Raw genomic sequence first — 25,432 nt, forward strand, 5'->3', positions numbered from 1 at the left:
CTTTTACAATTAGCTAATTAGCAACCTCAATTTCATCTCCAACCTTCATTCTTTTTTTGCCATGTAGTATAACACATATTCATAGGTCCCGAGATTAGGAGGTGGACATCTTCAAGGGGTCCTTCTCCCTAGTGCATGACCTCTGGGTCCATGCACAGGGGACATCCCCTTCTCGGCTAAAGCTAGTGCTTCTGGAATAATCTATTTTAGTTGCTCTGTCCCATGATGGTTGCTAGAACACCTTAAGAAATAGGTTGTATTTTCTCCTCAATAAATTAACCAGCAGCTATATTTTAAACTTTGTAATAGAATGATTTTGTTCAAAAATGTCATCCTATGTGTTTATGAGCTTCTTGGACACTTAGTTCTGCATAGCCAAGGGGTCACCTGGACTTGATGATGATATCACCACTTAAATTAAAACATGAAGTTTTCTTTTTGATCAGTCTCCACTTCCCCTTTGTGCAGATACCAGAGGCTTGCTGTTTTTATTAGACATTCCAGTTTTTAAGTGAGCTTAAGAAACATCATCAAGAAGAAACTGGAGGTACCATTCCCATATGACGTGCATTAAAAATTCCTCTCTTTCTCACTTGTATTTATAGCCTGATGGAGGATCAACACTACACCAATTTAGTCTTGCTACAAAGTGACATTTTTGAAACCATTAAATTTCAAGATAATGTGCACGCATGGAATTCAGCAACATAAGCTGGCCCTTAGTGGGGACCCGCCACCACTAATGTCACTTTATTCTCATTTTCCTCTATTGTGGATTGTACCCATTTCATATTTCCTATGCCATGGCTGGTTCCAGTCCCTCTGGATCCATACTGCCCTGATATGAGGAATAAGACTAAACCAAATATTACTAAGGATGACAGATACTGTGTCTATTATTTTAACTGCCGACTTTTTTTTAGAGTTTAAAAGTCTTGAGCTGGTTTGAGATTACCTTAGGTGCTCCGGGGAGCTGGGAGTTACTCCCAAGAGGAAGTTGGATTTGTTGGGAGGGCACCATCTGCAGGTGGATTTTGTTGGAGAGTGTGTGTGTGTGTGTATGTGTTGGTCCTTGTGGCAGCATCGTTCAGAGCAATTCAGCTTAAAACACAAGTCCAGTGATTACAAAACGGGAGCTCTCATTGTCCAGGCACACAAGCCAAATATGGAACGATGTGGGGTTAGTAGGGCCTGAGGGCCTCACAAAGAATTTCTCTTTGGTGGGAAAGAAAACTGAGGGAAGTGGGGAAGGTGCCTGATCAGATAGGTAAAAATGAGGGGGGTTGATAATACATATAGTGCATTTTAGGATGGACCCAAAGGCTTTTCTTCCAAGGCTGTTAAAAGAATAATGTTAAATTCAAATTATTTTTTTCAAGTTCTGGGGCTTTTTTTATTCCTTTTCACTGCTTAGACAAAAGTAAAACATCGACCTCCATGAGCTGGCTGTGTGTTGAAATGTAATTCATGTACTTTCAACATATTTTTAGAAGGGAGTCCATCTTTTCCAAATATTTCACTTTCTAAGTCTGGGAGAAAGACCAGCTTTTTATTCAGTTTGTGTGATAGAACTCTGTTCTTTGAACCTCCTCAACATAAAATACACATGGTTTATGCTTGTGTGTGCATACTCATACACACATACACACGTGTGTGTGTGTGTGTGTGAGAGAGAGAGAGAGATCGATCGATCCTGACAGCTACTTATCTAAGAGATAGACATCGCTTTTCTTTTCTCTAGCTGGCGTGCATTTCTTTGCGGATACACCCTCCTGTCAGAGAGACATTCCTGGGCGTCTTTACCACTAGGTCACCTGAAATAAAGCTGTAGCATAAAGTGATGTGTTAGTACAATTCATCCTCACTTCTCAGTCGCAGGGTAGGAAGATGTTAGACAAGGGTTCCTTTAGCCACATCAGCCGGTCATTTTATCTCATTACACAGTCAAGAGGTAAATTCTGAAAGAGACCCAGCAAAGAGCAAAATCTTGACTTGTCTTAACATGAAACTTTATTCTTTGTGATCAACACATGCCATATTTACTCGTCAATGTTTACTGTCAATAGAAACCAGAAGGTGGCTGGATAGGCAATGAGTGTGCTTTATAGTACTGTGTCTATAAGAGACAGATTGAGTGCACTTCTTTGATGATGATACAGTTAGCGGTGATATTAGAAGAACCCTCTTACCTCAGTGAACCACTATAAAGTCCCAGCTGGTAAAGTAAATAGACTTTATTTTCAGCATCCAGATTCAAACAATGGATAGATTTTGGTCAGTGATGCCAACAACACTCTCATGGAGATGATTTTATCTCAACAAAGGAAAACAATGCCACATGTCTGGAGTTTCCCTAGCTTTGTGACCTTGGGCAACATAATCCCACCATGCCTCAGTTTCCCCCTCCCTAAGATAGGAATAATAATAGTAATTTCCTCACTGGGAAGTTGTAAGAACTAAGAGAGTTAATGAACATAAAGTTCATGGCTTATCTGAAGTTCTGCGTAAGTTTTTATAATTATTATCCTCATTGTTTTGGTTTGTAGTGCTAGTTCTTTCAAATTGAAATAATTAAATGTCAGACCACTGTTGTTTTTTCCCTTAAAATTTTACCTTTAAAAACAACATTATCTAGTAATTCTCACAGATCCATCTTTGGGGAGACAGCCCCATATTTGCTTAGGCTTATTCAGCTGGATCTTAGCAATTTGGTATAATGTATGCATTCTTTGACTTGGCCAATATCTATTTCATCCCTACTGTGAGAAAAATTAAATACTTCTTTTCGGTTCCAGCCTCCGCCCCAGTCCTTAATTAAGTCAAAGCACACACTTAATTGCAGAAGCCAGGACCCAAAAGCCATTTACCTCTTCATTCTTATGTCTATATGCAATTTGAAAATCCTCAAGTTTTGCCATCCCAGTAGACTTTTAAATGACAAATAGCTTAAAAAATGAAGACACCTTTTCTATAGCTGACAGCTTATCTTCAGGTGAGTGCCACTAAGTCATTTCTCATCCATGATCTTTGTTGATATAACCCAACACAGCAGGGTCTCTAATAGGAATGGGAGAGGTGGCAGCCATGTTTTTTGGTGAAGCCATACTTTTTGGTAAGTCTCAATAAACAGAGTGACTGGGGTGCATATTGACATTGAGTCTTGGATTCCCTCTCCTTGAATTTGCTGGGTATCGGTGACAACATGCCTTTCCATCCTGATCCTCTCACAGTTTTCAGTCAGTTTAGTTTCAGAGTGGAGATGAGAGGAAGTGTTACTTCTGCTTCCTTTGCAACCGTGCGGCACTTGGGTGCTGACTGGCAGGCATTCTGAAGGACACATAGCTCAAGAGTTCATTCTTCACCATACTTCCTTTACTGGTCCCGATTTATACTGCTATACTGAATAACTTGCCAAATAGGTTTCTCCCATTTCTTTCACCCCATCGCATTTTTCCCCTTATTTTTGTGCTAGGAAATATAAGAGAAATAAGGGAATATAATGAGCATGAAGAATCATTCTTTTACTTTGAATCTATCTCACATTTCTCTCCTTCCCCACCATTATTCAAGTTTGGAAATTTGGGGCTGTAACATTTTTTTTTCTCCCTCTAATTTTATCCCAGGCATTATTGTAATTTTTTTAATTTTTAGAATAGTTTTAGGTTCACAGCAAAATTGAGCCGTCAGTGCAGTGTTCCCATATGCCCTCTGCCACATGTATGCACCACCTCCTCCACTCTCAAGACCTGACACTAAAGTGGTACACTTGTGACAACTGGGAAACCTACATTGTTGTGTCATTATTACTCCAAGTTCATAGCTTACATTAGGGCTCAGTCTTGGCAGTGTCATGCTGTAGTTTTTAAAAACTGTGTAATGACATGTATCCACTCGAACAGTATCATAAGGAATGGTTTCACTGACCTCAAAATGCTTCATGCCCTGCTTAGACATGGCTCTTTCCCCACCAACCCCTGACAAACACTGATCTTTTTATTGACTCCGCAGCTTTGCCTTGTCCAGAATGGCAAATAGTTGGAATGAGACAATATGTGACTTTTCCACATTGACTTCTTTCACTTAGCAACATGCATTTGTTTCCTCTGTGTCTTTTCATAGCTTTAGAGCTCATTTCTTTTTTTTTTTTTTTAAGATTTTATTTATTTATTTGACAGAGACAGCAAAAGAGGGAATACAAACAGGGGGAATGGGAGAGGGAGAAGCAGGCTTCCTGCTGAGCAGGGAGCCCAGCTCAGGGCTTGATTCCAGGACCCTGGGATCATGACCTGAGCCAAAGGCAGACGCTTAACAAGTGAGCCACCCAGGCGCCCCTGATAGCTCATTTCTTTTTAGTGATGAATAACATTCCATTGTCTGGATATGCCACAGTATATATTTATCCATTCACCTACTGAAAGTCATTTTGATTGCTGTCACGTGTGTGCATTTATGAATACAGCTGCTGTAAACACCTGTGTGCAGACTTTTGTGTGGATATAAGTTTTCAGATCTTTTGGGTAAATACCAAGAAGTGTGATTGCTGGATCATATGCTAAGAGCATGTTTAGTTTTGTTTGAAACTGCCAAAGTAACTTCCAAAGTGGCTGTACCAATTTACATTCCCACCAGCAATGTATGAGAGTTCCTGTTGCTCTACTTCCTCGTCACCATCTGGTGTTGTCGGTTTTGTGGATTCTGGCCATTCGAATAGGTTCATAATAGTATCTTGTTATTTTAATTGGCAGCTCCCTGATGACATAGAATGTGGAGCATCTTTTCATATACTTATATGTCATCTGTAAGGATCCTTTGGTGCGGTGGCCGTTAGGTCTCTTGCTGACTTTTTAATTAGGTTGTTTTCTTATTGTGGACTTTTAAGAATTCTCTGTATTTAGATCCTTATTTCTTTCTAGTATTTGCATTCAATGCCAGAAATTCCCCTCTAATCGCTGCTTTTGCTGCCTTCAATAAATTTTGATAAGTTGTGTTTTCATTTTCATGTAGTTTAAAATATTTTTTCTAATTTCTCCTGAGATTTCTTCTTTGACCAATGTGTTAAGAAGAGTGTCCTTTAAATTCTATGCATTGTGGAATTGTCCAGCTGTCGTCTCATACTCATTCTTAATTTAGTTCCACTGTGGTCTGAGAGCATACATTGCATGATTTCTATTCTTTTGAATTTATTAAGGTGTGTTTTATGACCCAGAACATGTTCTATCTTTGTGAATGTTCTCTGTGAACTTGAGAAGAATGTGTATTCTAATACTCTCAACTGAAGTATTCAATAGCTGTCAGTTATATCAAGTTGATTGATGATGCTATTGAGTTCAACTATGTCCTTACTGATTTTCTGCCTTGTGGATCTGTCCATTTCTGATAGAGGGGTGGTGAAGTCTCCAACTATGATAGCAGATTCATCTGTTTCTCTTTGCAGTCTGTCAGTTTTTGTCTCACATGAGTTGATGCTCTATTGTTAGGCACATTAAGGATTAGGTCTTCTTGTATAAGTGACCCCTTTATCATTATGTAATGCCCTTCTTTACTTCCCATAACCTTCCTTGCTCTGACATTCCGCTGTCTGAAATTGATGTAATTCCTGCTTTCTGTTTGATTAATATTAATATTGTATGTTTTTCTCCATCCCTTTACTTTTCATTTATTCTTATCTTCATTTTTAAAGTGGATTTCTTATATACAGCATATTATTTGGGTCTTGTGTTGTGATCCACTCTGACAACTTCTGTCTTTTAATGGGTGTTAAGACCATTAATACATAAAGTGATTATCGATATTGTTGAATTACTTTCTACCAGATTTGTTAATGTTTTCTATTCATTGCCCTTCTTTGTTCCTGTTTTTGTTTTTCAATCTTTTTCTGCTTTAGTAGTTTGAACTGAGCATTTTATATTTTTCTATTTTCTTTCTTAGTTTTTTAAACTCTTTTTAGTGTTACCCTAGAGTTAGCAATATACATTTAAAACTAATCCAACTCCACTTTCACATGACATTATACTGCATCACAGATAGTGTAAGTACTTTATAATAATAAAGGATTCCTCATTCCTCCCTCCTATCCTTTGTATCATTGGTGTCACTCATTTTACTTATACATAAACTATTATCAGCTATATTGTTGCTATTATTAAAGTGAACAAGCTGTTATTACTGATCAATTAAAAATAAGAAAAATAGAAGTTTTTATTTTACTTTTCTTTATTTCTTCTCCATCGTTTTCCTTTTTTTATGTTGATCTGAGTTTCTGATCTTCATAATTTTCCCTCTTACTGAAGAACTCCATTTAAAAATTCTTGCAAGGCAGACTACTGACAATAAATTCCCTCAGTTTTATCTGAGAAAACCTTTGTTTTTCCTTCATTTTTAAAAGATAATTTCACAGGGTACAGATTTCTAGGTTATTTTTTTCTCTCTCTCTCAACATTTCAAATATATCACTCCACTATCTTCTTCCTTACCTGGTTTCTGAGGAGAAGTCAAATATAATTTTTATTTTTGCTCTTCAGAGTCCAGAGTGCTCACCATTACACCATGGAACCGCCGGGTATTTTTGCTCTTCTATAAATAAGGTGTTCCCCCTCTGCCACCCCACAGCTTCTTTCAAGTTTTTTTTCTCTATCTTTGACTTTTTTCAGATTGAATGTGATATGCCTTGGTGTATATTTGTTGGCGTTTATTCTTCCTGGTATACTCTAAGCTGCTCAGATCTGTTTTGGTGTCTGACATAATTTGGGAAAAATTCTCCATCACTACTGCCTCAAACATTGATTCTATCCCCTTCTTCTTGTTCTAGTTTCTCGCTATTTGTATATTACAACTCTGTAGTTCCACAGTTTGGGGGTATTCTCTATTTTCTCAGTCTTTTTTTCCTTTGCTGTTTAGTTTTAGAAGTTTCTATGGTTATATTTTTCAGCTCAGAGATTCTTTCCTCAGCCGTGTTCACTCTCCTAATGAGCCCATCAGATGCATTCTTCATTTTTGTTAACAGCTTTTTTGATCTCTAGCATTTCTTTTGATTTTTTTTTTTCACTTAGAATCCCTATCTTTGCTTATGTTATCCATTGGTTCTGGCATGTTGTCTACTTTTTCCTTTAGAGCCCTTGTTACATTAATCATAGTCATTTTAAATTCCCAGTCGGATAATTCCAATTCCTGCCATCTAAATCTTATTCCAATGCTTGCTCTCTCTCTTCTGGTTTTTTTTGTTTTGTTTTGTTTTTTTGGTTTTTTTTTGCCTGTTAATATGCCTTGTAATTTTTGATTGACATCCAGACTTGGTGTACTGAATAAAAAGAATTGCTATGAATAGGTTTTTTGGTAATGTGATAGTAGGTATTAGAGAAGGAAAGGCATTCTATAGATCTATGATTAGGTCTTAGTCTTTTAGTGAATTTGTGCCCCTGGGCTATGACCTTCACCAGTGCTTCTCAGTAACCTGCCACTAACTGGGTCAGGATGGCTGTAGGAAGCTAGTCTTTCCCTAGATCCCTTACACTTTGGTAAAACCCCAACCAGTTAGGCTCTAGTAATACTTCCTCTTGAGGGCCAGCCCATTCAAGAAGCACAGAAATGCTTTGCTCTGGTGTATTTCAGAATGGCTTCTTTCCACCTCCTTATGTTGAAAACTGGAGGGTTTTGCTTTGTTTTGTTTTGTTTTCTCCCATATTTACTTTGAAGACTTGGTAGGGTTCTTGGGGATAAAACTCACAAAAGTGTGGGGATCCTTTAAGACTCTTTTCTAGAGTTTTTAAGTCTCAGACTTGTCCACCAAAGCCTCATCAATTACAGATTAGGCTTTCCTAGTCTGGTGCTGATTCCCCCAGAGCTTTCTGCTCATGGGCTTCTGCTCTCGTGGGTCATGATTTTTTGTATTCACCTGTTTGTCTCCGTGTTTTTGGCAGCAGCAGTTTGTCCTATGTCCTCAATGACCTCAATTATCTGACAAAGCTAAGGAGTGTTGCCAAATTTCAGTTTGTTCAGCTTTTCACTTGTTAGAACAGAGTGATGACTTCCAAGCTCTTCACATGTTGCATTTTTTAAATTTTATTTTTATTATATTATGTCACCATAAGCACATTATTAGTTTTTGATGTAGTGTTCCATGATTCATTGTTTACATATAATACCAAGTGCTCCATGCAATACATGCCCTCCTTAATACCCGTCACTGGGCCAACCCATCCTCCCCATCCCCCTAACCTCTGAAACCCTCAGTTTGTTTCCTGGAGTCCATAGTTTCTCATGGTTTATCTCTCCCTCTTATTTCCCCTTCATCTTTTCCTTCCTTCTGACAATGTCCTCCATGCTATACCTTGTGTTCCACATATAAGTAAAACTATATGATAATTGTCTTTCTGTGCTTGACTTATTTCACTCAGCATGATTCCCTCCAGTTCCATCCGTGCTGATGCAAATGGTGGGTATTCATCCTTTCTGATGGCAGAGTAATATTCCATTGTATATATGGACCACATCTTCTTTATCCATTCATCTGTGGAAGGGCATCTAGGCTCCTTCCATAATTTGGCTATTGTGGCCATTGCATCTATGAATATTGGGGTACATGTGCCTCTTCTTTTCACTACATCTGTATCTTTGGGGTAAATACCCAGTAGTGCAATTGCTGAGTCATAGGGTAGCTCTATTTTTTAAACTTTTTGAGGAATCTCCAAGCTGTTTTCTGAAGTGGCTATACCAACTTGCATTCCCACCAACAGTGTAACATCCTCTCCAACATTTGTTGTTTCCTGCCTTGTCAATTTTTGTCATTCTAATTGGTATAAAGTAGTATCTCAGTGTGGTTTTTATTTGAATTTCCCTGATGGCTTATAATGTTGAACATTTTTTCATGTGTCTGTTAGCCATTCATATGTCTTCTTTGGAGAAGTGTCCGTTTATGTTTTCTGCTCATTTTCTGACTTGGTTATGTGTTTTTTGGGTGTTGAGTTTGAGAAGTTATTTATAGATCTTAGATACCAGACCTTTATGTATGGTGTCATTTGCGAGTATCTTCTCCCATTCCATGGGTTGCCTCTTTGTTTTGTTGACTGCTTCCTTTGCAGTGCAGAAGCTTTTTATCTTGATGAAGTCCCCAAAGTTTATTTTTCACTTTTGTTTCCCTTGCCTTTGGAGATGTGTCTTGAAAGAAATCTCTATGGTCAACTAATCTTTGACAAAGCAGGAAAAAATATCCAATGTTAAAAAGACAGTCTCTTCAATAAATGGAGCTGGGAAAACTGGACAGATATATACAAAAGAATGAAACTCAACCATTCTCTTGCACCATACCCAAAGATAAACCCTAAATGGATGAAAGACCTCAATGTGAAACAGAAATCCATCAAAATCCTAGAGAACATAGGCAGTAACCTCTTCGATATCGGCTACATGTTGCATAGTAAACAGAAGTCTACTCTTTAATTTTTATGATCCATTTTTAGATATTGTTAGGAATTTATTATTATCATTATCATCATCACTATTATTAAGGTTCTTTGAGACTCACGCAGTCCAGATTTGGAGATTTGAGATTGAAATACTTTAGGCAGCAATTTGTTAAAAATCAAAATGGAAAATAAATTTTCTTGCATCTTTAGATAAGATTGGAAAGAGAATTCCCTTCACTTTAGGGGTTTCCCTGAACAACACTTCATTTCATTATGTTTGCCAAGTTTTTCTGACAGTTTTTAAAATTTTCATTTAAAAAAATACAGATTTGAAACACAAAGCTTAGAAGGGAAATAGAAAAAAGAAAAAGTAAAAACTTCCATTTATCCCCAGTTATTCCCGCCTCAGTTCTAAATCCAGTGTTCTTCATCCTCTGTAATTATGGACTATGGCATTTAGCGGTATATGAAAACCCCAAGCAATGACTCCAAACCTCCTAACTAAGCCAGCTACTTTTGATAAGTAGGTTGTAGAAAAACTCTCCTTAATAACACTGTGGTATGATCATGATTAATTCAATTAACAAGCATATTGAATACCATCTCTTTGTATAATTGGCTAGGTGCTAGTAAATTACTCTTCCTTTTTCAAAGCATAATATTTAGTTACAGGAAGTCAGAGTATTCATACAAACTGGAGGTAATTATAAGTAACTTATAAGGAAACGTAATGTATTGAAACTTTACTAGACATAACACATTGTTCTAGAATGAGTGTCTTTGGGATCAAGAGATCTGGAGTGCCCTCTTAGCTCTAACATTCGGACAAGTCACCTTACTTCTCTGAGGCCCATTTCCCTCATCTGCAGATGGAATTAAGAAGGGCTCTTACAAGATTACTAGGATTAAATGAGATAACACTTGTAGAGTACTGTCACTCACTATCTGTTGGGCACTATAAGTTAATTCCCATTCCCTTCCATTCCAATGCAATTAAGTATATAAGTGCTGTCATATTAATAGAGAGGAGAAGTACCACAAACATGCTGTTTGGGGACCACACTATTTTAATTTTTTGAATTTGAGTTATTTGACAACCCTTAAAAGAGTCCACATAAAACCCGGATTTCTATTTTGTCATGAAATTTACGATGTCTGGGACCTCCATGAGGGATCCATCTGCTGGAGTTTGAGGACATTGCCAGGTTTTGAAGAAGTTTCATGAAGAGAGTATGTTCTTGATATAAGCTTAGCGCTGTGGATCTCTACCAGGACCTCTGACTTGAGCAGGCTCTCATGGGTCCTTAATGGGCTTCTTCTGTGCTTAAAGATGATCAGCAATGAAGTGTGTAGCTTGACATCACTGAAATTAGTTCACAAAGATAGAGGATCAGAAAGGAGATAGAGCTTTTCCAGTACAAGCTTAGCTTTTATGGGTGCACACCCCCCCCCATCCACCAGCACCCACCACCACCAACACCAGGAGCACATTTGCTGGCATCTCTAACCTGTGAGGATTAGATTAGAACACAAGCAAGAAAAGACGAAGAGGGAAGTCTGGTGAACTTGACGATGCCCTTCTTCATGGGCAGAACAAGAGAGAATATGGAGATAGACATCTGCATAAATCAGTCCAAAGCAAATTGAAGAAATTCCAGCAGAAAGGGGACTTTTTGCCTGAATTATGAAGCTAATTATCTCGGTCCTCCACTTCAGTGTTCCTGGGGAGACCTGGCTTACGGATGCTTTTCCAACGAGCTGGCACATTCAGAAGTAGAGAGAAAATGTGTTATTGTAACTGCAGCTGTGGAGCCTGAGCCTGGTTGCTGCCTCTGTCCAGAACACCTGTGGGGAACATCCAAGCTCAGACCAGCATGGCTTGCTAGGTGAAAAAAGGGAGCTTTCGAGAAAACCATCATGGTCTTCATGCTGGCAAGAGAAGAATGTTAGCTCCCAAAGAAGCCACTCTGGGTTGCTTTTTAAAAATCTTTACAACTTTAGCACTGTCAGAGAAGTTATAGATGATTTTCATCTTTCTGTTTAAAATGTATCTTTTTTAACAACTTTTAGTAATAAAAAGGGCAACTTATTAATGAAACCCTACTGCCTTCAAAGTATGAAATTAAAAGATTATTATAACTACAGGCAAGAAAGCATTTGGATTATGTGGCATTTGGAAATGACAATAAAGATTATCCATATGGTCTAATGTTGTCAATGTCTTACATTGCATTAGCAATCACCTAATATGGCGTGATTTTGATTATGTGGCTCATTTTAAATTCTGCTGTGTCCTAGGTCAATCAGAGTCAAGATGATTTACTAGAAGAGCTGCCATCTTCTTTTGTAAATGCTGTCAGTGCTTGGGCAGAATTTAGAATATTTTGGGACATTATATCTTTGGTATTATGGTGCAATAGTCTTAAACCTTCTCACTTTATACCTTTTCCTTACACATCTCTCATTTTATTCTTGGTTTTCCTGGGTACATAAAACAACCTCCGGTAGTAAAAGCTGAAAAATTTTGTCTTATCTGCTTATTTGTATGTCAGGTCTCTTATATTTTTATGGCTTTGTCCAGGTATTTGTAACTTGTGATTATGAGTTTTGGTTGGTCAGGGAGCAGGCCTCAGAGGCCAGCGTTAAACTGTCTCCAAAAGAATTGGTAATCTCTCTAACTCCCTTGGCCTTTTTGCATTCTCTTCCATGGAGGGAGGGGACATGGGGACTTACCTCTCTGCTAAACTCTCCCACGGAAGCCAGCCATTATTTTCTGCTCTGACCAGCCTAGGTGAGAAACTAATCTGGGGTCATGTGGAATTAAGCCCCATCACAGCTCCTGAGAAGTAGGAATATGCCCTCCTGTGCACCTGAGGTCTGAGCCCCTCTTGTCCTGGGCAGGCTGAACGTCACGGCCAGCAACCTTTCTGCACATCCTCCAATGATACTACTTTCTTCGCTTCTTGCCTGCTTTTGTGTCTTACTTCAACAATATGCCTCGTAGATTCACCCTTGGATTCTTTCAGTTTTGTTTGGCAGATATTTCCCAGGGCATCTACTCTTTGCCACGGAATGTAAAAAATAATTTAGAAAAAATTTAGTAACTCCAGAAGCTTATCAATAACTAGATTACGATCGCATTATACTTTTAATTTAACTTGTAGTAGGAGAAGCAGAAAGTAATATTTTAGGCTGTGTGTTCCTGATATCACTGTGGGTTTTTGAGAATGGACAGTGGATGCTCTTCATCTTTGTGTCTCTGCAGCTGGCAAAGAACCTGACATCGAGAAGGCTCATAAATAGACGTTAGGGATGAATACGAGTAATTCAACAGAAAATAGTCCCGATCATTACGCAGGACACATGTCAAGGCCCCATTTTCCATTCTCATGCTTATCTATATAATGAACTCTTTGTCCTAAGGAAACTGGCCAAGAAGCGGAAGGAGACGATGAGCAGCACGCGGCAGGAGATGACCGTGATGGTGAACTCAATGGACAAGAGCTATGCCGAGCAAGGCACCAACTGCGACGAGGCATTCTCGTTCATGGACACACACAATTTGAATGGGAGATGTAAGTGCATGCATGGCTTAGCTTCAAATACGTTGCTCTGGTTTTCCAGGATACTGGATAGTACTGGGGCATTGAAAAACAAAAACTCCCTGAAGAATTCTTACGCCCTATTGGTTTCTCCATCCCTTTCAGCAATTCTGAAAACTTCTGTGGGTGCCATGGCTTGCTTGGGAGAGGAGGATATGGCAGAGATGATAGGGCCAGACCAGGGAGCGCAGGAAGCCACAAGTAAGTTTCTATGGAGCCTTAGCATTGACATGAAGGCTTTTCTCTTCTTGAAGAGGAAGGCACCTGCTTCTCATCATCCTTTTTTGTGGTTGAGATCCCGTTTGTGAGCTAGCCAGGTGTGGAATTACACAGGGAAGCCTGTTCTGAAACAGCTCACTAAATGGCAGTAACAAGTTAATTGTTTATTTGTTTAGCTGACAGGTTCTGCCTTTATTATAGGGGTATTAGTGGCAATTAATAAGTTAAACTGTATTTCCACTTCACAAATCTTACATCTCACACCAGGTGGGTAAACCAAACTTCAGCTCATGCCTTCTCAGACTGCCACCTGTGATTCAGGTACAAGGCATTATTTTAGAATGCTAACAATTTGATTGAGTATGTAAAGAACAAAACAAGCAATTGTGGTGTCCCTGGTGATCTTCTCAGAGACCAGAAGTAAATCCCACATGGATGCCTGATTCTGTGGTTCAACGCCATGCTGGGTTCAAAGACAGAGGTTCCTTTACTGTGTGAAATCCATACCCACAGACGCCCACTGCCACCAGCCACATAATTAGCATGTTGGACCGCAGAAGGATGGAACAAATGTGCGGCTATCACCAACACTAATAAAAATGCAGAAAGTCTGGAATGATGACTGAGACGCACAGAAATTGGGTCTTAGGGACTGGGGGAGAGGACTGACACCAGTGTAGACAATGTGTGGAATGTCTGGACCATCCACTTGGCCTGTTCTTTTGCTGCAAGCTCCCAGGCACCCCATCTACCAGCCCTCTCTCTGGTCACTGCGTGGTCAGTGTCTGTCTCTCCCACGCTTTGTCCTTATGCATTCAGCGGGGCTCCCCAGAGCTTCCCCAAAGACTGTTTTCTATTTATGGTGGCTACGGTTGCCTGCCTCTTCCTACTTAGAGACACTACATTCATTCATCTATATGCACACCTGGCCCAGTGGAGCAGGAGTTTAGTAGACACCTCTGTCGGCTCTTACCCCAGTGGAGAGGGTAGCTCTCTTCATTCTGGGTCATTGCTCTTTGCCCTTTGGTATCATCATAGATATAACATATTTAATGGCCAAAATAAAGCAACTTATGATACACTGTTGTGGACTGGGGAGAGAAGAGTCCTGCCTATCACCAAAGGGCTAGAATCTTGGTAGTAGTGGTTAGTTCTTCAATGTCATTATAAAGGGGCCACTCAGATAGGAGTTCTCACTTTCTAGGATAATCCATTAATGTACCAAATGTCCTATTTCATGGTGAAATTCCTCACGCATACATTTACTAGGAACTGTCTGCCCAGAGTAGAAACCTACATGATGAGTTTCTAGGCTTTTGAAGTCTAAACAACAGGGGATATTTGCCTCTGGACAGGAAATTTAATTTGGCGGTTACTTCTTACAAAGTGAGTGTCTGTGGAAACCCATAAATGCTCAGGCAGAGAGGTTGCTGCAGAAACCAGCATCAGCTTCCATGGCTCATCTGCCACAAGCCATTATTTTATGCCTCCCGTCAATAAAGATGATGGAGGAAACACAGCAGTAGGCGTTCCATTTTCCTCCCACTCAGTAAGCAATGGCGAGGTGCCATCCAATCCCCAACCATCAGCGTGACCCTGACAGTGACTTTATCATGGTTACTCTCTTAGTACCCTCAAAATAAGAGATGAGCTACTGGGGGAGGAAACGTGCAGGAGAGGGGCTCTTTAGACCCCAAAGGCTTCCAGCCCCGAACCTATTACAAGTCTGGGTCTGTCTGAGGTCTTTTAGAGTTGGGAGGTGAGCAGCTTTTAGAAATGAGACTGTGAGAAAAATGAAATTGAATAATTTAAAAATAAGCACAAGCATATTTATGAGAATGGGGAATAATCTGTCTACCAAAGCAAATGAGAGTTGTACCATCTTCTTTTAATATGGTATACAAAGGGAGAAAATAAATATGTATAGTGGGAATGGGTTTCATTTTTATACTAAATACAGAAGTATTAAAATATATTTTAAAGGGTGAAAAACATAGCTCTTTTGTATCTGCTTTAAGCACTTTTGCTGATGACATAAAAATGTCTGCAGGTAACAGACGTTATTCTCACTGACCCTGACACATCTTATAAGTACTCAGGTTTCTTGTTCTTATTTTCACCAGTTATCCTCTTTTTTCCTGGAAGTTTACTATCCACATGCATTATAAATATGATAACTCTCTATTTTAGAGAAATATCTTATAAATGACGGGCAGCTTGCATTCTGGTTCTTGGCCTGCCATTTCTTAATTTTACATTTTAAAAATATAAACAGATAAACACTGTCATAGAGGAACTTCTCTAGGAGAGCTAAAATATATTAACATGTCAGCAGAATAAAGATAACATACACTATCCACAGGGATTTGGTTCTTCTTTCCATAATAAAATGATGTAATTGGGTATTAGTGTCTTGTTTCAGAACTTTAGCATCAAATAAATCATATAACTACACCAGAAAGTTAAGATTTAGACTTACATTTAACCAACTTGAACACTTGAACACATTCAAACCATTTATCCTTATACTTTAATGAAATGAAAGTGATTTTACAACACTAATCAATTAAGATATTGAAGACAGTTCACAAACTACTTTTAAAAAAGGAAGGACCCACTTTCAGAGAAATCAGATTAATTGGATGGGATTGACTTTCCCTCCCAATTACAGGGAGGAAGAGAAGGTCTAATAGTTAAATCCTGAGTCTTTCAGAGGACTATTTCAAAGAAAAATAAGCATTTTTTAAAAGACTGAAAAGACTAATAGAACAATATGTAGGCATTCAGCTTTCACCTTAAATACAGTGCATGAGAGACATCACCTTTATTTTTGTAGATCGGGTCAGAACATTGTAGAATGTTCTCAGAATGCCCAAGATAGGAGGAAAGAGAGAAGTTAGCAAAGTGTGAAAACACTGACATTCAGAAAATTCTCCAAAAACCATGTGTAGACATCTCCTCATACCCTTAGTTATTATTAGGGGGAAAAAAAAAACTGGCCTGATACTAGAATTCTACCAGCAAAGGCTAGAAGTCAAAAGAGAAGACTAATGAATTTCTCAATTCAAAATGGCAGCAGGGGTGATGGGGATTCTTCTTCATTTGTAGAGTAAGAAAATCTTTTCAGTGGTAAAAGGGTGTTTGTCCTCTAAAGTACAAGTGATTGCCTGGAAACAGTGGGGAATGAGCGTATTTACCACATAGACTTCAGTAGTGTCTGGCGTTTTTCAGTCCAGTCTGTACCAGCACAGTGTCCTTCTGAGTGACCTCGGAGGGCTGTATTTCCGGTACTGCCTCCCTGCCCCTACTGACCAGTCCTTCTCTCATTTACAGCTGTGTCTTCACCCTCGTCCTTTACAATGAAAACGAATACACTGAGCACATCGGTGCCCAATTCTTACTACCCAGGTAACAGATTTTTCCATTGTCCCATCCACTCATAACCCCTTAGCGATCAGAACCAATCCACGCTCTCACGTTGTGTCCATGATGCTTGAGGAGCTTAATACGTTTGATGTGTTGTAACCCGATGCTTTCTATGGCTTTCTGCGGGGGAAATGGGGGGCCTTTCATCAATCATTTACTGTTCTTTCTCTTTTTACTTTCTCTGCATTGACCTGCTTATGATGTATGACAGACCCATTTGTGCCAACTGCAATTTTAGGTGAGAACATTTCCCTTTATCACAGTTTATTGCAGGAGTAATTTAGAAAGTCAGTAGCCACGCTTTAGGAGCCTGGATTTCTGCTCTGTATGGTGCAGGGATTGTAAACAGGACAGGTGGGTGGCGGGTGGCTCGGAGGGAGGGCACAGATAATAAAAAAGACTCTCCAACCGTCTCCATTGATAAGAAGGGTTTGCCTCATGCATGTTGGAAACGACACCAAAAGATTCAAATGAATAAGCCTGGCTCTAGTATTTTCCCTTTCCATGTTCAGAATTTAAAGTCAGATTTGATCCCAAGGGAAAACACAGTATGTCATCACTCCGCTGTGTACTTCCAAGTGCTGAATTCTGTAATGTGACAATCATAAAAATAAAAATCACTTCTTATTATTTGCACTTGCCATTAAGCACTAAAATCTTCAATTTCAAAAATAGCATTTTTCTAAATTATGCCCAATGTTATGCAGAAAAAATGATCACAGCCGAGTTTGGGCCCCCTGCCCCTTCTTGGAGCCATTCAAGGCACCCCCAGCTTTCCAAAGTGTCTGTCACACAGTGGAATTTCAAAGGAGCTGATGTGTTCTCAGCAGCAAAGTGACAAGATGGCACTTTATAATCACATGGTTTATTATGTGTCAGATGTCACTAGAAATGAAATAAAATGTTAACCCAGTGGGGCAGAATGCATTGAAAATATAAAATGTTCCCTGCGGGGAGCCGAAAAACATCCCATTTGCCCAATGTAAGAAGGTTCTGGAGAAATGGCATTACCTGATTCCGATAACCAAATAAGCATGAGCTGCTGTTGCATTTGAGATGCATCAATAACCCAAGTGTATCACGGCTGTGTTCTCTTTCTACTACTAACCTTACCGAGAAGGAGCACGACACAATCCACTTCAAGGCGTATACCAATTCATAGTAGCAAAAGTTCCATCCCCAGCTCTTTGACTTCTGCTTCCTAATCCTCTTTACAAGGGTTGATATCTTTGCAACATAATTTTTCCCCCTGTGCTTCTCTTTTCTCTAAGTTGTTACAATTTCTGTAACTAGGGTGATATGTTTTTCTTGTGGTGTTTTCTGGACTTGAGCAAGGTCATTGCCCGAGTTTCATGCAAACTTGGACAGAAGTGTCAAAATGGTCATGAACCCAAATTTTTGAATTGGCATCATTCTGACGGCTAACAAACATAGCTCACTAAAGCCCTCCTTCCACCCTTGAATACCAGCTATATGGGGAAAAGGCTGCATTTTTCCTAAGTAAGGGGCACAGGCTAATTTTAGGCACCCGAACAAAGTAATCTACATGCAGATGACATTTGCAGAATGTGATAGGCGGGGATTTGTGATTTCTTCGTATGCCACGGCATTCATTCTGCAGCTCCTTTAGTAGATGTTCTGACCTTGGGGGAGCCGGAGTGGGGAGGGCGAAGACGTGCACTGTCAGAGGGAAGAAAATGTTCCGATTGCACAGCAGGATTAAGATAAGCTTATTAAACAAATATCATTTGTTAAAGTCATTGCTTTGTTATTATGAACACTAAGGACATCTTTGAAACTTGGTTAGGCTTCTTTGCCAAAAGGGAATCATTTGAACAGATGATTCAAGTAGCAAAAGTGATGCACATTCGTGAAAAGGAAGTCGGCCAGATTGACAAATAACTGTTATCACGTCTGGCTTATATATGTACCAGCGCTGCAAAAGGCAGTGTTTGGGAACCATTCTTCCCATGGTGTTTGGTGCAGTGAATCTATATATTGCATAGTAAGGATGAATGAGATGATCCCGGGACACCTTGGGAAGACGATAAGCTGGACAGACATCAATGCTGGAGCCAAGAGGGTTTTGCTGTGACCTGAAATAGTGTATTATCTCCACCCTTTATGCTCATGTGCTAGGGTGCCCAGCCTCATGTAAAGAGCTGTAGTATGCCTTTACGTCATTTTCTTCCAAAAAAACAAATAAATAAAAGAGAGCAAGAGAGAGAGAGGGAAAGAGATTGATAGGTAGGTAGGTAGATGTTGATGGACAGATTTTGATAGATAGATGTAGATAGGTAGACAGATATTGACAGATAAGTAGATAGAACTCCCCCACACACACCTCAAAAATGGGACACCCATTTCAGTTCTAGATTTGTCAGCTGGTTCATTGAGAACTGAAGATAGCCTCTTAAAGAATATAGGTAGAATTAATTCACAGTTCTTCAAAAACTGTCAGAACTGTTAGTGAGAAGCTTTGTTTCTGATTTCCTCCAAGGCATAATTTTTAATTGAAAACATTGTTGGTAATTTTTAAGCCAATATAAGAAATCAATGTGAAAAGCCATATTTTATCAGGAATCATTCTTTTTAAGTCAGAGCAAACTGATTACCCAGTAATTTCGGTGGCATCAAGAATTTCTCATTGTGTGGGTGACCCAGTTTCATGCCACAGGTGGCACGAGAAGCCTTCTATTCCCTCTCCGATGTCTGTGTACTTGATAATAGCCCTCATTTCTGGGATGGCCTCGGTCATGTTTAACGGGTCCTGCACGCTAGTAATGAGGCCAAGCTCATCATAATACAGCGGGCGCGATCAGTACAGTGGTGACAGTGTTGGCCACCCCGGGAATTAAACCTTCCAAGAATGCCTTGCCCTAGGACCAGAGCCCTACCCAGCTATGGTGTCTCCACCAGAAAGGCCCAGATGATTCATTTAGGGGAAATTTAGAAGGTCAGTCCACTATGGAGGGCATTTAATTACGTTCATCCCAAAAGGTACAAAATGGAGAGAATGAGAGAGGCACAGGGGGGAAACTAATTAATGTTCCATTTATTTTCGTATCAAGAACAGAACTTCCTGCTGGAGTAGCTGACAGCTCCAGGGAGTCAGTCCTTCAGCAGGGGTCCCATACCCCACTTTAGGGGCTTGGCAGTTGCCAGCAAGCAGATCGGACGCAAAAAACATCCCGGTTTCTTTGTGACTGTTCTAATAGAATGGGAGCGTCTGAGTGGCTAATCAAAGCAAATCCAAATGAAAACGAAAATCATAAAATCAGTGTACCACTCCTTTTTATTTTGTCTTTGTGTCTTTAGCCACCTTGTGGTGATCCAGGTGCCATTTCAGCGACAGCGACATAGCTACACACTTGTGTACCACCTTCCATACCATGCATCCCCAGGGGCTTTGCGACGCAGATAGAACTGAGGTTGGAAAACCAGGCCCACAGCCGAGTGCCCCTGAATGAAATTTCTCCTGGAGCTGTTTAAAAAAAAAAAATCAAATTAAATAATAATAATAATAATACCCATAGCTGAATTCCCTATTCACAAACATTCTGGGAATTTTTTTTAAATGAACTTGTCCCTTTGTATATATGTTTTAATTCTCTATACCCAAAATCAATTTTGATTTAACATTCTCTTTTTAAGTGAAGTTCGAATTATAGTTTATGAGACACAGCCTCAATCACAGAATGGCTAAAGGGATTCAGCATTATCATGAGCTAACCTGTAGCACGTAGCTAACCTGTAGCCTTAATCTAATAGCCCTTTCCTGCATCAGACATCTTTTAATAGCTACAGTTTCTGCAGTTCGTTAATCTAATGTACTAGGAGTCTTCCATTAACATACAGCCTTTTTAGGCTTATTTGATCAAATTTTGGCATTAGTTTTATAGTACATCTTGGTTGACGTGTTCAAGAAATTTAAATGAAAAAATGTGTCAAATACAAAGACTTATTTAGTCATTAGTTAATTCACGGGGGATGAAAAGTAATTATGATACTATTCTAACCTCCTTTTTGGTTTTGAGGACTTCAATAAAACGCCCCTATCCTAAGGTGATGGGAGGATTGAGGCTCTGACCTCTGATCACCTGCAGATAGAAAACTTAACCATAAAAGTAAAGCGCAGAATAAAAACTACCTGTAATTATTCACACAGTACTATTGCTTATGCCCTGTTTCCTTTTTCTCCTCCTCTTTTCTCCTGATATGTACCTTCTTAAAAGTGCCAATAAATGGTAAGTTCCCCCATTCACCCACGGAAAAGGTGTGGAGGGAGTGGGAGTGTGTGTCTTATCTGTAGATTCTGACAAAGCCAGCTGGTTCTGCTGTGTGCCGGCCTGCATGTTAGCTCTTGTAGAACATTCTGTGTGTCATGCGCTGGTCCACAACCTTCTGTCAAGCTTTCTGACACTGCAGCATGCGAGTGACTCATCATCCGCTTTCTATTTCTGCTCTCTTTGGATTTCATGTGTCAAGTCCACATTTTCATTGCTAGCTTTCCAAGCCAACCCATTTTGTACACTTTTACTTTGCTCACAGAACATCTGTACAGAGTTTATTTACATCATCATACAAACTAGTTAACGAATCTTTGGAAGAGGACAAGGCTGGTTTTGCACCAGGCCTTGGTGAAGTTTCAGACGGAAACTTCTATAAACTTGAGTGCTCAAAGGCTAAATAAAGGGTTCCTACCAACTAGCTTTGTGAAATCAATATATCGTTTGGACTGCTTTGTAAAAACAAAGATTTCTGCCGCATTCCTATCAGTATTGCCGAGCCCATGTAAATTTCTAAACATCTAACTTTTCTTTCTCACTGAGCCACCGTGGGGATGGTTGGAGCCATAGGTGGAGGGGATGTCAGCAGCAGCTTTTGAGCGTCCTCAGGGATCCCGCATGTAGCCCACTGGTCCTCCCTCACTCCCGTCGTGGCCTTCTTTTCCTAGACGAAAGCCACACGATGGCCAGCGACACCAGCAGCTTGGTGCAGTCACACACTTACAAGAAGCGAGAGCCGGCCGACGTGCCCTACCAGACCGGGCAGCTGCACCCCGCCATCCGGGTGGCGGACCTGCTTCAGCACATCACGCAGATGAAGTGTGCCGAGGGCTACGGCTTCAAGGAGGAATACGAGGTGAGATGAGCTCTTTGCTGGGCACCATGCCCAGGACCGTGCTCCCAACTCCTGCAGCCAGTCGGCAGGATCCCCGGGGTGGATCGGGGCAAGGCGGGGTTGGGGGCTGCCAGAAAGGGACCTGTTTTCACCTATCCAGCAGTGAGACACTGTACCAGGAAGGAAACCTATGTGAAATGGAAAAAGGAGGACCACTTTCCCATTTCCCTTTGTCCTCATAAATATGCAACAGAACAGAGGCTGAGCTGGTTCTTTCCCTGTTCATGATTACGCTTCTTGGCTTTTTCTATAATTATGATGTTAAAGCCTAACAATGTTGCGGTAGTTATCCAGGAAGAAACTGTCCACTTAAAGCAATTACAGACCAACCAGTGATGTCATGTGGTGGAGATTAGGCCCCAGGAAAGGGGCTGGCTAGTGTCATGGCTGTGACAGCCGCTGTCCTGCCAGCCCAGAGCGTGTGGATTGTAGAGGGATCTATTGCGGGGGACTTCCAGGGACATTTCTAGGCACCGCAATGTTCTCTTAACCTTCCCTAAAATGTAGGGCGCACTTTGCCACCTCAGTCATTAGCTAATTCTGTTGGAAAGCCATTCAAGAACTGGAGAGAATTAGTTGACATGAAGAAATCGGATTCAAAGAAGCATCCCATCCCTTGAGTATGTGTGTGTATGGCTGAGGCCAGTGAGGGTGAGGAAGATAGCGGGGTAAACTTTACCTTATTAAATAAGATTAGTTCACATGCATTGGTGGAGAAAAAAGTAGCAGCCTGCAAACAGTGCAAACAAGATTATATAGATAGGGAGCTCTGGACATTTTAGAATGTGTCTGTGATAGCATGTCTCTGTAATCAGCTCACAGTCGGGAAATGTTTGGTCTGGAATTAAGAGTATTTTAAAAATCAGTTCCTACCATCTCTGTATCCTACGAGTTTCAAATTCTGCTTCTTTCTCTCTCGGGGACACTCAGGATCCTTCATTTCATGCCCCAGATGTGGTGTTGTCTTGGATTTAGCCCCACTTCTGAGCTGAATCGCCGGAGATTTCTTTAGAGCCATCAGAGCTGCACCATGCGGCTTTTAAGACTGGGTCTTTAGGCCAATGCAGAGAAACGGACAGACACACACTCTGCTGACATGAGCATTCTCCTTGTTGCCAGTGACCTCAGCTCACAAGGCCACTGCGCCAAGGAAACTGGGCCTCGAGGGTCAGATTTCAGTCCAGGCAATATTTTCCAATAAAGTTTTGCATTTTAGAGACCCCGAAGTTCTTAGAGCTACCTTTAGCAATTTAGCTTGTAATTCCATGAAACTGACTGCCTTTGCATATTTCCTCATGCACTTTTAAAGGGTAGCTTAGGAATTAATAGGATTAAGAGTAAGACTTCCAAAAGCATTAATATCTTATGAAAGACAAAATTAGGTTAGTGAAAAAATATAAGCCTAATGAATAGAGATGATGTCTTAGTTCTATCCAATATTCTGAATGCAGATATTGCTCAAATGTTTATTAAAGATGTTAATGTCAAAGAGATTAGTTAGAGGTTCAAATAACGATTCATAAGATCACCTAAGTCCCATTTTTCACGGACTACATAAAAATACCTCAAGACTTCCAATAACACACTATAGATGATGCATATTTGAAAGCATACAAAAATTCACTTTCCAGTCATATCTCCTGAAGAAATATGATTTATAAGTGCAAACTAGAATAGGGTATACTCATTTGAAGCAGTTTATAATTGAAGATTTATTAAGGGTTGTTACACTGAAATAAAATGTATTAATTACATTTCAAGAAACTCTTTCTCATTTTAGCTATTCAGTGGATCAGAGAGGACTGTAATATATATACGGGTCTCAAATCATCACTTTGCACACCTGAAACTGACACAATGTTACATGTCAGTTATATCTCAAGAAACTGGGGGGCAGGGGGAAATACTTTTAAGCACCAAAACCATTATCAGTTTATTGGTTTTTTATTTTTTAAAGATGGAAAGAAGAAGAAAGGGGAAAAAGTTAAAAAGAACATGTGCTAGAGAGAAAAGCAGGAATAAACAGGGAAGTGTTAGAGGGAGAATTATGAAATGGAAGATTCTGTAGGGGGCAGTCCTTGCGCTCCACATACACCTCTGTGAACCATGTGGCTGAGTGTGCATCCTTTCATTTTTTTTTTTTTTTAAAGATTTTGCTTATTTACTTGACTTAGAGAGAGATCACAAGGAGGCAGAGAGGCAGGCTGAGGTGGGAGGGGGAAGCAGGCTCCCCGTTGGAGCAGAGAGTCCAGATGCAAGGCTCAATCCCAGGGCCCTGAGATCATGACCTGAGCCAAAGGCAGAGGCTTAACCTACTGAGCCATCCAGACGCCCCGCATCCACAGAGGAAGTCAGGCATACCCTGTCTGCCTGGTGCAACATACATCTCGCTGTCGTTTGGGACACAGGCTCTGGGGCCAGACACTGTACTCCAGCTCAGCTCTGCATCTTTTTAGCCGTGTGACCTTGGGTAAGCTGTGTACCCTCTCTGGGCCTCGGGTTCCTCCTCCATAAAATAGAATACCTATAATGTCAACCTCATAAGCTTACTGGGGGATTACCTCATGTAGCAGCCTAAGTGTTAGGATCGAATCTGGCATTTAGTTCAAGTGTTAAGCAGTAAAAAAGAAAAATACTAACTCATAATAAGAGCCAAGAGAAAAGTTCACACCGTGTTCTTTGTGGGGAAATTGTGTCATTTTGTGGTTTCAGTCCATCTCTGTCATTTCTTGTGTTCAGCACTCTGAGGATAGAGTGAGCCAGTCACATTATGGCTTAGTACATTTTGGCTTCGTCTAAAACACTCATTGGTTTCCTTACCATGTATCGTGTATCATCCAAAGTTCCCATTTAAAAAGTCACTTAAATGAGTAGGTAGGTTTGATTCTGTGGACAAAGGGTTTGAGAAAATAAGTATTTCAAAGTAGATCCTGTCACCTTTTGTTGCTAAAAGAATATTTTCATATCTAAATTAAGAAAGTCCTAGAGAATGGTATGACTATAGATGACCAAATACTGTTTTGGTTTTTTTTTTTTTTAAAGTTTCTAGGGTGTCTTTGGCAACAAAAGATGGAGGAGAGGCAGTTAATTTAACAAGTTGCCGCACTTGTTAACTGGCCAGTGTGTACTAAGTGGGTGCCGTGAATCTGACACTGCCGGGTGCTGGGGAGATGGAGAACTTCCTGTCTCACCCTCCCCCGCCAGAAGCTCATGCCATACGGGGACTACAGCATGTCTGTCAGCTTGAATCCCACAAGAGAGATTCACAGCAGTCCTTTCAAGGCCACTGAGGGCACGTCGTCTAGTCTGGGGCATCAGACTGAGCTTGGATGACTCCTGAAAATAGTGAGCGGGAGTTGGCCAGGAAGTGGAAAAGGACAGATTCCAGGCAGAGAATGGGGTGTGCTCCAAAATGGCAGTAGTGCTATGTGCCTGAATCCTAGGAAGGGCTGGGGGTCACAGGTAGTCAGGCTTTGATCAAAAAGCATCCCACCAAGAAGCTTGACCGTCACCCTGGAAGCTGTGGGAACAGAAGAAGGACTCAGGTAACATTAAGTCTCTCCTGTATTTGGACGGAGACTCATTCTTGCACTATTTGGC

At 40.3% G+C, this 25,432-nt stretch overlaps 1 protein-coding gene across 8 annotated transcripts in view; it reads left to right on the forward strand.

Moving 5' to 3' along the window:
- The window catches only part of PTPRM (protein tyrosine phosphatase receptor type M), a 787,430-nt gene that overhangs the window by 630,909 nt on the left and 131,089 nt on the right, over positions 1–25,432 (forward strand). For 4 of the 8 annotated variants that reach the window (XM_059139379.1, XM_059139380.1, XM_059139381.1 and 1 more), the window contains 3 exons: positions 12,825–12,976; positions 16,556–16,630; positions 21,606–21,793. In XM_059139379.1, the coding sequence (XP_058995362.1) occupies positions 12,825–12,976; positions 16,556–16,630; positions 21,606–21,793 (415 nt within the window). Of the gene's footprint in view, positions 1–12,824; positions 12,977–13,108; positions 13,205–16,555; positions 16,631–16,859; positions 16,887–20,883; positions 20,896–21,605; positions 21,794–25,432 lie in introns of all 8 variants that reach the window. The other 4 variants (XM_059139376.1, XM_059139377.1, XM_059139378.1 and 1 more) reach the window with 2 other exon arrangements.

Source organism: Mustela lutreola, chromosome 11 (assembly GCF_030435805.1).
Source record: "Mustela lutreola isolate mMusLut2 chromosome 11, mMusLut2.pri, whole genome shotgun sequence".
NCBI classification, from domain to species: Eukaryota; Metazoa; Chordata; class Mammalia; order Carnivora; family Mustelidae; genus Mustela; species Mustela lutreola.